Genomic DNA, 14208 nt, shown 5'->3' on the forward strand with positions numbered 1-14208 from the left:
AAATAAAGTGAATTGTGTAGGAGAAAATCTTGATCCCAGGTGCTGTTCCCTGTCCTGCCTCAGTGTCCTGGGCCACGGGGTCACGTCTGAGCAGCCCCATGGCCCCGGCAGCCTGTGTGTCCACGCTGGACCTCCTTGGCACCATTGCACGGCATGGCTGGAGGAGACACGGGGAGAGCCGGGGGGCTGCAGGAGCTGTCGGGCTCTGGAGCAGGACAGGGACTTCCCAGAGGCACCCCAAAGGGTGTCCTGGGAGGCACAGGCACACAGGCTCCCAGGCAGTGGGCTCTGAGGCTGCGGAGAGGGGCGCAGCGTGGGCTGGAGGTGTTTACCCACGGCTCGGGCACAGAACTCTGCCCCACAGCAGAGCCTGGGAGGACAAATCGAATGGGGGGGAGCAAACGGGGGCAGGACCTGGTCCTGGGGCATGTGGCCGCGGTGGGGATCCTGCGTGGTGCCCAGCAGGGTCCAGTGCTGTCTCTCGCAGATTCCACCAAAACCGCTCCAACCCGTCCCTTATTTTTTCCTCATCAAGAGCTGCTTAGAAGCATCCACGGTGCAAATCTTGGCAGAGAGCACCCTCCAGTGGGCACTGGGAGGCCAGTAGGGCCCCGCGCTGGGCACGGGGGGGCTCCAGCATCCGTGCAGCAGGAGTGAGCCCCTGGTGAGGGGTGGTGAGGCAGATGGAGCAGCTCCCATCAGAAGCTGCCCACGAGGAGCCACGCTTGGCTCACCTGCACGGCCGTGGGCTCCAGCTGAGTGCTGCCCTGGCGCCAGAGGTCTACGAGCAGTAAGAAGCAGTTCTGCAAAAGCAGAGAATTTGGCTGTTGGACACCGAATATCTTGGGGTTGGCCCAACCAGTGACACTGCTCTGGATTTATCAGCATCCAGAGATGCAACATGGGACAGGCAGTCGTGCGGAGAGCCGATGATCCTCAATCACCAGATGTTTAGTGAGTAGACACGAGGCAGAGGCAGTGGGAGTCCTCAGGACAAACTAGGGAGAAGGTCGGGACCGCCTGTTGACTTCCTCCAGGGTCTGGGCACCACCATCCCCTGACCCTCTCCACTTAGTGAGACTCACCCAAAGCCCCACAAAGCCCACCCCGAGGTGTCCCCTCTGGGCACGCCTCCCCTTCCTCGGAGGGGATGCTCTCCGCGGGGCGGAGTGGAGCCAGAGCAGGGAAGGCAATCCCTGTGACATCTGGTTGTAATCAGTGTTTGCAGAACTGGCCTCGCTCCTGCCGGCCACTGGCCAGCGGAGCTCTTTCCCACGGGATGCCGAGCCCGTGGCTCCCCGCGCCAGGGTTTCGCACATCCGGCACAGCAACCGCATCCCGGAGAGCCCCTGGAGCTGGCTCTGCCCGCGCCGAGGGAGCCGGTCCCGCCGACAGCCAAAACAATGTTCTGGCACTGCTTCTCCCAGGATCTCTCCCTGGGCCTGTCCACAGCTCCAGAGCCATCACGGGGCTGTGGCTCCTCATTTCCAGCCCTCCCACCCTGGCCAGCCCCACTCCTGATCATCAGAATAATGTGGTGACTTCATGGTGCAGTTTACTTCACATGGAAAGGGCCCTTGTAATTTTCTCATGCTAAATATTTGACAGAAGACTTCAAGAAAACACAATCCATTTAGGAAAAAAAAAAATAAAAGCCAGTTTAAGTTGCTAAGTGACCAAATTTTTGTCATTTATTGAGGTTGTTGCACTACACGATGGTTTTATGAATCCCTTGGCTCCCGGAGTCTGGATCTTGGCTCGCACTCAATGGCAAGGTGTTCACACCTCTCCAGCTACAGAAAAAGCTTTGGGAACGAGGCAAAGGCACACAGAAAGCAAAAGCAAAAGCCTTTGGCACTTACCTGGCTTAAAATCCTCCTTGCTAAGCCGGCCTCGAGACCTGGGCACTGCTGTCACAACAAACCTGCATCATGAGTCAGAACAAGAGAAAATCACCTGAAAACCAGACAAAAAATTCAATAAATTCCCATTTCACCAGGGTTGCTTGCCCTTGCCCTGACCAGCAGGACATTGCCCAAGTGGGTGTTGAGGTTGCTGGGGAGGACAGTTTAGGCCTCGTGCTTGAATTTCAAGACACACAGATCTGTGTTGAAAAAACCACAGAGACAGGCCCACTGTCCATGTGTTCCTTCTCGGCTGGCAGGAGGAGAGGTCAGTGCTGGGAAGGGCGGCTGGGCTGGGAATGGGGAGTGAGCAGAGCCCTGATGGGCTCCAGATGCTCTCCTTGCCCAGATGATGATTCATGATTGAGGCTGTCCAAGCCAAGAGAATCAGGCTGACTTCAGCCTCGCCGCATCCTAGCAGGGTGTGACACTGTACCTCAGTTTCCCCATCTGTGCTGGGAACAGAGCCAAGGCACCAGCACTCCTCAGCTCCTTCTGCCTTGATCCCATCCAGGCAGGTGACAACCACTACAGTCCATCAGCCCAAGGAATGACAGCACGGGAGAGCTCCAGGACTCCTGCAGGAGACACCGTTCAGCTCTCTGCACAGAAAGGAGCTCAGGGCACCTCACAAAGCTGAAAGGGGAAAAGGCAAAAGGGGAAAGGGAAAGGGAAAGGGAAAAGGAAAGGGAAAGGGAAAGGGAAAGGGAAAGGGAAAGGGAAAGGGAAAGGGAAAGGGTAGTTCTCAGTGGTAGCAGCCCCATGGAGCTGGGTTTGGATGCACAAACATTTAGACAAACCCAAGCAGAGCAGAAATAGTTCAGGAGTCCAGCAAGGTTCACCACACAGGGAGAAATGGTATCACAGGAAATTCTCAGCAGGAATTCTAGTCCTGCTCTGTCCCAGGCAACTGGAGCTGCTGGGGATGGGGTGCTGGGCCATCTGGATTGGAGGTTACATCCACCACAGCCACTCTTCTCTCAGCTTTTGCTGCTGCCCTCACTGCTGCCAGGAGCCTGGATCTCCCCGAAGCTGGGCAGCCAGGACATCCGCACTGCACCCTGGTGCTGCCCCGGCGCCACCCAAATACTGCTTTAGCGGGAACTGGAGCAGGGAAGACGGGGAGAGAGCAGCTGTTGGAGCAGGAAGACCCATGGGAAATTCGGGGAAAATGCGGAATTAACGGTCTGTCCTGCTGGGCGCTGCCTGCCTCGGGGAGCCTGAGGAGTCCGGGGCAGGACACGGGGAGGCTCCGCAAGCCCTCGGTCGCCTCACGGGAGGGACGGCTGCAGCTGGAGACAGCGCTGGAGGAGCCCGCAGCGGGGAACTGCCGACACCGAAGGGTGCCCGTGCCCTCGGGCAAGGCACCGGGAGGGAACAGGCGGCCCTGGCAGGGGTGCCCGCGCCCCAGCCCGAGCCGCGCCAGCTCCGGGGCTCCGGCCGGCAGCCAGCCCGCAGCGTCCCCGCAGCTCCTGCCGCCGTGCCCCGCCGCCGGCCCGAGCATCCCCGAGCGGGGCCGCCCCTCCCTCCTCTTCCTCCTCCTCCTCCTCCTCCCACAGACCGGCTCCGAGCCCCGGCGCTGCGGCCGGACCACAGCCCCTCGCAGCCGCGGGGCTCGACGGGGGGAACGGTGCCTTGCCTTGGCTGAACGGAACCGGGCCTGGGGGTAACGGGACCGGGGGAAACAGAGCCGATCCGCCCCGAGCCGATCCGCCCCATGCCGTTCTACCGACGGAGCGTGGCAGTGCGGGTCCGGCCGGCGGGGCCGCTGACCGATCTGCGGGACACCTGCAGCCTGGCGGCCCTCGCCCTGCTGCGGCAGCTGGCCGAGCTCTGCGGCCACTCGGTCTCTCTCCTGGGGGACATCGAGGGCCACCTGCGGGCTCTGGCCCGTCGCGCCGCCCGCCTGCACCGCCGCGCCGCCCGCCTGCAGTCGCTGCTGCGGGGCCGCCCGCTCCGCGCCGCCGCCACAGGTAAGGGGACACCCAGCGAGGGACGGGGCGTCCTGCGGGCCCCATCCCCCTCTGCTGGGGCCGCTTCCCGCTCCGAGGGGTTCCGCTCCAGTGGGATTCTGCCCCAGTGCCGGAGGGCCACGCTGCTGCTCCTCCGACGCCGTCACGCCGTGTCCCCTCCCCGGGCGGGTGACCCACGGCAGCTCCTTGCTTTCGGGGCCCATCATCCCTGCTCCATCAGCAGGGAGAGCTGGGGGAGCGGGGTAGGGGTGGCAATGCCTCGCCAAGGCCCGTGGTGCCAGTGGCCAGGGAACCGTGCCGGGCACTGGGGTGAGCTGTCATTGGGATGCTGGTGGCCAGGGCAACCCTGTCCTGGGGTGAGGCCAGGACAACCCTGCACCCTTTCCCTCTGCCCAGACTTTATTTCCCTGCTCACAGTGGGCATTTTCCAGGCTGCCAGCCAAGCACACCTCACGCTGTGTCTGCAATTACTGGGGGCTCTTTTGAGAAAGCAGGGACACTGGGCTGTCAGGGCCGGTCCTTTGCCACCCCCACACTGTCCCTGCCTCAGGTGCTTCACCTCATCCTGGGGCAAAGGACCAAGGGGGCTGTCCTGCCCAGCGTGGGGCAGTTTTCACTCGGGGTGTTGTGCATCTGGGGAAAATGCTGGGTTGTCATCCAGGCATTGTGTCAGCTCATCCCCTCTCCTGGCAGTCACAGGGTTTGGGTTGCCTTGGACTGCTTCCACTTCCCATTCCAAGCATTTCGATCTGGCACGGGCTGCTGTGCTGGGTCAGGAACAGGCAGCGCCGTTTCGGAGGATCTTAAAATAAGCTCATTTTGGAGTTGTTTACAGAAGTTTATTTTAAAGGCTTTGCGGGGCGGGGAGGGCAGTGCTGCTCCAGCACGTTCCCCTCAAGCTCCACGCATTTCCCAGGCCCTTGGCAGAGCGTGTGCCTCTGCTGTCGGCAAATCCCCTCGCAAGAGCTCCCTTGCTGCTCCATCTGCCTGGAGCCATGGGAAATGACTACCAGATCCTCGCAGTCCCGGATGCCGGGAGCGAGCGGAGCACCCAGCCCTGGTGTGGGAGCTGCACTGCTCTCGACAGCGACAGCGCTGTGGACCCGTCATTAGACTGGGAAGCGGCTCCCACTGCCCTGTGCATGGACCAGGAGGGGACAGCGAGCTTTCACAGTCACCCAGGCTGACCCGTGCGCTACACCAGCATGTGCCAAACCTGGCAGCATCACCGTACGAGCTGGACCAAGGTCTGCTGGAGGAGGAGCTGATCGTGCCCGTAGCCAGATGGTCCCTCACTGCCTGTGTCTGGCCAGCAGGCTGGGACTGCTCCAGGTGGCCACAGGAGTACTGTTTGTGTGCCACCGTGGTGGCAGGGCGTTGGTGTGGGGGGACCATGGAGGACACCATGGAGGAGATGGTGTAGAGGACAGGGGTCAGCAGAGGGATGCTGTGGGGGGATTGTCGAGAGATGCCTGCAGTTGCTGCTGTGGGCAGGTGGAGCCCACCTTGTGTGTTCAGCTAATTCCATGCACCTGGAAAGCAACACCACAGGTAGCTGCAGGTGTGTGTGTAAGGCAGCAGCAAATTGTCCTCCTGTGCTGCAGCTCCTCATCAGAGCCCTGAATATGCACGTGAGTAGATGTGCTGGGCTGGCTCAGAGCTGGGGTCAGAGGTGTATAGTGATAAAAATGCTGTGATTTATCTTGTGGGAAGGGTTGGGGCACTGTGAACAGAGCCAAGCTCACCTTCATTGCTGCTCAGTGGCACAGAGGCTTAGGAGGTTCGGTTCTCCCAGCATCCTAAGGGAACACAGCCCATTCACCCCCCCCCTCACCTGTTCCACCTCCATCCACCACCAGCCAGCGGGATGCCAGAGCTTCCAGTGTGACTGAACTTACTTGGGTAAAGAACAAAATCCTGACTGGTACTTCAGCGGCAGTTTGCTTTGCTAAGTGCTCCAGCATCAGCCCATGGTGGGGGATCAGATCATGTCTTGGGGGGATGGGAGCTCCTTGTGAGGCCCCAGCACTGTGGGAGAATGATGGCTGCCCAGGGCTTAAGAGGACACTTCCCACTGAGCTGCAGCACAGCAGGGACCCAGGAGTGAGAAGCAAACACTTAACAGTGCCCCGCACTGGGTTTGGGGCTTATTTTCTACTCTGGTTTCATTTCTTGAAGAGGATCCAATGGCAAAAATCACAATTCCCCTCTTAAAATTGAATGGAAGCCCATGGAAGATGCTCTAGGGGAGTTCACCCAGGACCAGTTGTGCCCTGGCGCAGCCTCTATTTAGCCAGTGTGGGTCCAAGTGACATGTCACAGCCTGTCTGGCCAGCTTGTAAGGACAGGGAAGGATCAGGCTGGAGATCCAGCAGGTGCCTCCCAGGCAGGGCTGGAGACAGCACCAGCCCAGCACCAGCTACAGCATGTCCTTGCTGCAGACTCAACATCATCCTGGGCTGTAGTAGTTCCATCCTTTAGCTCCTTTGAGGCCACTAGATGGGGACCAGACAGTTCTCAGGAAGTAGAAATGCTCCAGGCATGACCAAAGCCCAGCTGCAGTGCAGGCAGGGCATTGGGGTGGCTGTCCAGCCCTCACAGATGACCTGACTTCAGCTCCCATGTGCCTGTGGTGGTTTGCCCTGCCCAAGCATTGTCCTTGGGCCAGCTCCCAGATTTGGGCATCCTCAGCTGGGTCACAAGCCTTTGCCTGGTTTTGGTTCCTACCAGAGAGGTTCAGAAAGATTCAAAAGCCATGGGCCTCCTCACCCCAGAGCTGGGGAGTTCAGGTCACCACTGTGCAGAAGGACATGTCCATTGGTGTTTCCAGAGGCTGTGAGCTGAGGGAGCTGCCTCATCCTCCTCAGGAAGGGGAGATGCTAGTGGAGCAGTGCTGCTTCCAGATGAAGAAATCACACAGCAAAGGGCTGGGGAAACACTTGTCCAACAAGGCAGTGTGGCTGTTTCCAGCAGGAGACGGCAGCCAAGGGCTGTTGGATTCCTCTGCTCTTATTCACCGCCATGCAGGGAGCGGGGAGGGCTCAGCCTGTCACCAGGAGCTGGGAGCATCCCTCATCCCTTGGTGCAGCCAGCCAAGGATGTCACAGCTGGGTGCAGGGTCCCACTGCAGCCAGAGCAGATCAGGGACCAGGCCCACTCCCACTGGTACAGCCATGTCCTGGAGGGTGACACATGCCAGTATGGCTCAATCTCCTCTTCAGGACCCTGCAGCTCCAGAAATAAATCTCAGCAAAGCAAAGGATGGGGCCAGCGCCGAGAGCTATTCAAGGTGCAGTCCCTGAAGAGCTGCAGGACAGTTCTCTGGAAGGAACCCCAGGCTTTGCTGGCAGGAGCAGCTGTTTACTGCTCCTGCTGAAATGTGCAGTGTTCCCATCCTCTGACCTCCCAGCCTTCTCTGAAACCAGCCATGGAGATAGACAGAGCTGTCGGCCAGCCAGGGCTGCTGCCCCCCACGCCCTCTGCTCAGCTCTTCCCTAACTGAGCTAGCACAGATGTTTTCCCCCATATTCTGAGACTGGATTTTTTTTTTTTTTAAGGAATGAAAGAAAGAAAGGAAAAAAAAAAAAACATTCTGACATGCTGGAGTTTCCTGTGAGGCTGAAGTAGCTGTCTGTCCTTCAGTCCCTGGGACAGGGGACAGGGGCTGCAGCTGTAACTGCAGTCCCAAAGCTCACCCACGTGAACCTACCTGAGCCCCACTCCTTTGACCCCACAGCTGCCCTTGTCAGCACCTGTCCATGGGGTCAGTGCCCTTCAAGTTAGAACAAAGTGCCAGGAATGGTGCAGGGCTCTCACTGCAGGACCATGGGAAGGACATGTCCCAAATTCAGGGGTACAAGAGGTGTCGGTTTGGAGTGAGATGTGGTCTCAGTTCACCCTGATGCTCTCTTCCCAAGCAGCCCTGGCCTGCTGTGGCCACAACCACCCCTGTGAAATGGCTCTTGGAGCCTTCTTAGCCATCAGGCTGTGGCCAGTGTGGGGTGAGGGTTGCTCAACCCACAGAACTGCCAAAGCCTCACAGTAGTGCTGAAGATGCTTGTGGGGGCCCCCCCCTCAGGAGCCCAGCACTGCTCATCCCAGCCACAACCCACTGCAGCCTCCTCTGCAGGGCAGAGCAGCTCCCAAAACCCTTCCAGACCTCCAAGACATTTTCTCTGCCTGCATTTCCCCGAGCCAGTGGTGTCTGCAGTGTCAGAGAGGCGAGCACATCTCCCCAGGCTGCTGGTGTGGCTGGGAAGTGGGACGCTGACCAAGGCTGGATAGTTGGCTTGGCTGCCGGAGGAGGAGGAGAGGAGCCACACCCTCCTCTTAACAGGAACCGTCTGCAGGCTCAGCGAGAGGTGGATGGATGGATAAGGCACAGCTCCCATCGGCCTGCTCTGGATGAAAGCCGTCTTCGGCTGTGGGCTGATGGCCACTCCCTGAAAATGTGTGCTGCAGGCAGTGTGAGGGGAGGATACCCTGCTGATGTTCCTGCAAGGAATGGACAGCCCTGTCTGGGCTTTTCCAACCTCCACAGTTTCCCCAGGCTCCCCTGCCTGTGGGTGTGGGGTTCCTGCACAGCCTGGCCATGCTGGGGGAGGCACGTGGGACATCCTTAGAGCTGATGCTGAGGATAGCACCTCCAGCTCATTGCTGCAACCTCTCTCCCACCCTGCTGGGGTTTTTTTCAGGGCTGAGATTCCTGCTTGGATGGATCTAAACGCTCATTCCAAAAAAAGTGTTTTCACCCTTGGGTGGCATTTTGGAAGGATTCATGTGAGAGCTGAGCTGGTGGCCCTTGCTTAGGAGCTGGGCTGTGGCCCTCAGGGGCAGTAGGTCCCCTGGGGAGAGCAGGTCCTTAGGACCCCCATCACCCAGTAAGAACTGCATGAAAGCACGAGGGAGTACAATCACTGCTGCTCCCTCACAGCCTCAGACACCCCTGGTGTTTCTGGTTCCTCCTGCCTGGACCCATCTCTGCAGAGCAAGCTTAGAAGGAACTCCACGAGCACCAGTGTTCCTGGTTCTTCTTAGGAAGCACTTACAGCCTCTCTTTGGCTGGGAATATGGCAGCACTTACGGGCCAGGAACATGGGTTGGCTTCAACTATGTGTCTCCTTGGAGTCTGCGTCATCCTAAGTCAGCATGTGGGATGCGTTCACCTCCGTGTGGAAGCAAGCGCTGCAGCGTGCCTTGGCAGCCGGTTCTCCAGCTGTAGGGAGCTCCGTGGTGCTCCAAGGAGGCAGAGGTGGGAGTGCAGGATGGCTCCCCATGGCACCCGTGCAAGTTATCCATGCAGCGAGGCACCAGTGGCTGCGGGGCTGTGCTTTGGAGAGCAGATGACCCTTGAGGAAGGACACAGGAACCCACCAGGGACCCACCTGGCTGCTTAGGAACCCAGCAGTCCCTTGGGGATGCGTATCCAGCTCCCAGCCTGGTCTGCACTCCCCGGGTGCCCAGCGCCCTGCCCGCTGGCCATGTCCATTGCCCTGCAGGTGCTGGCACGGGGCCGGCCACACGCCAGTCCCCGCGCGTGCACAGGAGCCCTGGGCTGCCAGCACAAAGTCTGGATTGAGCAGGAGCTGGCGCAGCGCCCAACAGGCCAAGGATGCTGGCAAGGAGAATCTTCTCCTTAGCCGTGCCAGCGGGTTCTGCCACCCTCCTCCTGCTCTCCCGCTGGCTGCCCACCTTGGCACCGCGATGCCTGGCAGGGAATCAGGCTGGCACCTTGGGCAGCAGCAGGCGTGTGGCTCTGCGGGAGTACCCATCAACACGGGGGGTGACTGTCCCGTCTGTCTGCTGGAGCCTGACCCCACACAGATGCCAGCCCGGCACAGCACAGTGTCTGGCAGCTGGGGACGGCTCCAGGAGCCAACATGGAGCTGCATGGCATGGGGAAACTGAATGTGGTGGGGAGAGATCAGGGGAGGATCATTACTCTTGGAGTTAATTAATGGCAGCAGATCGAAGCAGACAGGGCAAAAGGTAATTCCACCTGTTACCCAGAAAGTGGCTGTCAGAGGCCATTTCCTCCCTTCCTGGCACCCTGAGGGGTTGGCTGCATCCATATGGAGCAGCATGGCCCCACTATGAGCTTGGATCCTGACTCAGGGTCCCCATAGCCAGGCAGGAGGAAGGGGACAGCAGGGCACCACACATCCCCAGTGCAGAGCAAACCCCCCTGGCACATGTGTCTGTGATTCTGTACATGTCTGAGTGTGCACACATGTCTGTGATTCTGTACATGTCTGAGTGTGCACACGTGTCTGTGATTCTGTACATGTCTGAGTGTGCACACGTGTGTCTGTGATTCTGTACATGTCTGAGTGTGCACACGTGTGTCTGTGATTCTGTACATGTCTGAGTATGCACACATGTGTCTGTGATTCTGTACATGTCTGAGAGTGCACACGTGTGTCTGTGATTCTGTACATGTCTGAGAGTGCACACATGTGTCTGTGATTCTGTACATGTCTGAGTGTGCACACGTGTGTCTGTGATTCTGTACATGTCTGAGTGTGCACACGTGTGTCTGTTGCAGAGATGGGGGCTCCTGGCATGCTGAGGGTGCCAGGATCTGTGTTGTCAGTGCTTCTGGAAGGGCACTCCCGAGTTGTCTTGTGCTTGGTCTGTGCTCTGTGGAAATGGGGGCACTGTGGGGTCAGCCCCGAGATCATCTCCCCCTGGGTCAGGTTTTTGCTGCAGTGCTTTCCCATCCACAGACCATGGCCCATGGTCTGTGGGCCATGGCTGCCCAATGCCCACATCTCTCCACTGGACAGGGAGAGGTCAATCACCATCCAGTCATAGCCGTCCCCAGGGCCTCTCACGTAGCTGTGTCCTGCAAGCAGGGACAGCAGATCCCCCATTGCATACCCAGCATGGGGTGGCCATCCCCCGGGCGTTCCCCTCCCCACAGCTGCAGCAGCAGCCTCCCGGGTGGTCCTGGCTGTCAGGCAGAGCGTGGGCTGCCAAGGCCACCTGCAAGGCGCTGCCTGTGTGGGACCAGCTCCCTTCCTGCTGCACTGGGACCCCAGCCAAGGATGGGGGGGATGGACAGCCACCTCCCTGACAGCCATGGGGTGCTGCCAGCGGCAGGAAACCTTCACCTGGCTGCCTGACCCCTGTTGATTACAGGAGGGTCAGCTGGCACTGCCCACAGCACCCACGCAGGCTGGCACAGCTGACAGCAGAGGTGGTGGATGCCATCTCCTCTCCACCAATCTCATCCCTTGCTGTGGCTCTCAGACTCACCGGAAAGACGCCGGCTGGCAGGATGCTCCATCCCCACTCAATCTCCACGGCTCCAGCACCCGCAGCAGGGTTGTGTAGCTATGTCTTTAAGAAGGGCCTGGGCTGGGGTGGGAGAAGCGTTTCCATCCAGCCTTTCTCCAGAAACCTGGTTCGATTTAGTGCGAGCAAGCGACTGCCAGAGCTGGCGCTGTGGCCGTCTCCCGCTCCCGGCCAGGGCAGCCGCCAGTCCAGCCCGGCCATGGGGGCTCGGGGCACCCACTGAGGTGTGGGGCAGCTGCCGTACCCCCGGCCTGGGGCCCGCTGGGGAGAGGAAGAGGAGGAGGCAGAGTTGGGTAAGTAAGAGTTTTGTTCTTTCCTGCCTGTGGGACTCCCTGCCCCGCCCCGGGAGGGTTTGGCAGCACCGCAGGACAAGGGCAGGGAGGCGTGGGTGCACGACGTGGTGGCTGTCACGGCAGGTGGGTGCAGGCGGCAGCAGCCCCAGGGTGGCACAGCCGCCTGCTCGGCTCCTCGCTGCTGCCTGCGCGCACCAAGGCATGGGGGTGGTGGGACGGGGCCAGCTGGGGCTGGGCACCCCGTGCCCATCACGGGAGGGCTCGCAGGCAGGACGCATCGATGGCGGTCACAGGCAGAGCCCCGGGAGGGGTGCGGTGCCCTCTGCTCCTTGGCAGTGCCCGTGCCCAGCCCAAGGAATGGATGTGTCCCCCCTCTTCCTCCTCACGCACTCGGGCTGGGACAGAAGCCTCCCCAGAGACCCCAGCGGGAGGAAGGTGGACGGCGTGCCCCTGCAGAGGGGCAGGGGGATCCAGTGGCAGTGCGGGGGCCGTGCCAATGCCACCCCTCGCACCCCACGTCTCCCGTAAGAGGCTCATAAATGACAGGTGCTAGTGATGGTGCCACGGCACGTGGTGGCAGCCTGGCTCTGCGCTGCTCTCTGGCACAGCTGTTTTGAGGGGCATTCAGAGGAAGCTCTGGGGGTGTGGGTGCAGGTTGTGGGGTAATCAGGGCTGGGACAACCCTGCCTCCTCTGCCTGACTCCACTCACCGCTTCATGCCGAGCTCTCACCCTGCCAGGGGTGTAGCAGAGCCAGGTGACCACATCCTGCAGCCCTGGCACACCGGGAGCGGGGAGGGCAGCCCTGGCAGTGCCGGTCCTGGGCAGGACAGTCAGGCCCCAGTGCAGTTACCAGGACACAGAGCAACGAAATGTGTTTGGTGCACTGAAGGAATCCCAGGAATGCAAGCCTGGAGGGGACTCGAGGTGGCACGAAGGTGTCACGGCAGCTCCAGCCCTGCACGCAGATCCCCTGCCGGGCCTCGGGGGGCAGCTTGGGGGTCACCTTCAGCAACATAAGGTGTTGTGGGACTCGGTGTCCCAGCTCTGCCCTCCAGCTTGGCGGGGACCCTGCCGGTGGCTCTGCTGGGACGTGGCACCTCTCAGGGTCCAGTACAGCCCTGGGAGCGACTCACCATGGTGCCGGCGCGGGGCTGGGAGCCCTGGCCCTGCTCCTCGGCTCTGGCCCGGCCCCAAGCCGTTGTTCTCCTATGAGCTCATCTGCCTCGCTGATGGTGAGCTTTAATATGGCCTCTTGGCCCGAAAATAACCAGCTCGGCCACTTAGCAAATGTTTATGGCTTCTTCATAGCTGGGTTCTCTGCCAGTAGAGGGTCTGCTCCGGGAACGCGGAGCGGAGCCGCTCCCGCGCTCAGGCCGGACTGAGCCGTGGCACCGGCACTTCCCCACTCAGCCACCTGCAGCCTCCTGCCCTTGGCCCCGGCACGGTGAGCCCGGTGTCCTGGATGAGCCACCTGGATCTGCCTGGGCCCCCAGGAGCCAGGACAGTGCAGGCCGTGTGTGCCCATGGGGCTCGAGGAAGATGCGGGGTCTGGGACTGCCCCGCACAAGGTGACAAGTGACTCGGAGTGATGGGCACCTGGCGTGGGTCCCCAGGGCAGGGAGCAGAACAATGGCCACGCTGTCGGATCACAGCCCAATGACCCACAGTGGGGCTGTTTGTGCAGGGGCCGCTGCCCCCCTGCCTGACACCGTGTGCTGGGCTCGGCTGGGGCTTGGCAGAAAGTATTTTCTTGTTGGAATTTCTGCGAACACCCCCAGCTCACTCCAGTCCTTCACCTCCCTGGGGAGTGCAGAGGCTGGGTGAGGTACCTACAGCCCCATGCCAGGGTCCCTGTGAGCTGAGGCACTGCCACAGCCCAGCCCCAGAACAGGGGCACAGCATGGGCAGCGGGGTGCCACCGCGGGGCCCCCGCACCGCTGCGGCTGTCACACCCACCTGCTCCCACATCAGTCACACAAAGTGCTCCTTGCACCAAGTACTGATCCAATTTGTGGCTGTTTCCATAACAACCTCCCAGCGCTTTCTGGTCCTTTCTGTTGCTATATGGATGCCGAGATCCGATGTGTCAGGGATGCTAGGTCCTGGGACACAGCGACTGGGCTGAGCCGTCCCAATGCCTCTTGGCTCCCAGGGGTGAAGCACTCCGCACGTGGGAGGTCTTGGCATGCTAAACAGGTTTCCCCACTCTGGAAGGGCTTTTTTCCTCATGAGAGGGATATGGTGAGGTTTGGGCCAGGGGAAGAATCCCAAGGGCAGTAGCTGATCCAAGACTCCTGGGGGTCCCTGCATGCAGCTGAACTTTGTGCAGTCATAGCACTGCCCGGGACACTCAATACCAGGAATGGGGACCTTAGAGGCACTGGCAGACAGAGACGACCCTGTTTCTCCTATCTGAGATGACATCACCCCCAGGCCTGGCTCTTGCAATGTCCTGCAGCTCTCACATAGTTTTCCTGACAGAACCCAGCCCCAAAGCTCTTCCCACACCTCCTATTTCCCTCTGTGCATGGCTCCAGCTGCTCTTGGAGCTGACCTCTGCCTCCTGTCAGAGGTCCCCGATCCCTTGCCTCCATCCATCCCCTGCTCAGCCACCCACCCCACAGGGCCAGCACTGGGGTCCCCACCCAGCCCCAAGACCCCTGGTGTGCCCAGCCCCAGGACCTCACATGCAGCCCCCATTGCCTCAGGGGTGCCCAGCCCTGGCATCACCTCATCCCCA

General features: G+C 60.5%; 1 protein-coding gene across 2 annotated transcripts in view; it reads left to right on the plus strand.

The window, feature by feature from the left end:
* Window positions 1-3606: 3606 nt before the first annotated feature.
* The window catches only part of NHSL2 (NHS like 2), a 28791-nt gene continuing 18189 nt past the window's right edge, over window positions 3607-14208 (plus strand). Inside the window, exon 1 of one of the 2 annotated variants that reach the window (XM_068205060.1) lies at window positions 3607-3877. In XM_068205060.1, the coding sequence (XP_068061161.1) occupies window positions 3622-3877 (256 nt within the window). In that variant the 5' untranslated portion in view covers window positions 3607-3621. Of the gene's footprint in view, window positions 3878-11267; window positions 11467-14208 lie in introns of those variants that run through there. The other variant, XM_068205063.1, reaches the window with a different exon arrangement.

The sequence above is a fragment of the Anomalospiza imberbis genome, chromosome 14, assembly GCF_031753505.1.
Source record: "Anomalospiza imberbis isolate Cuckoo-Finch-1a 21T00152 chromosome 14, ASM3175350v1, whole genome shotgun sequence".
Taxonomy (NCBI): domain Eukaryota; kingdom Metazoa; phylum Chordata; class Aves; order Passeriformes; family Viduidae; genus Anomalospiza; species Anomalospiza imberbis.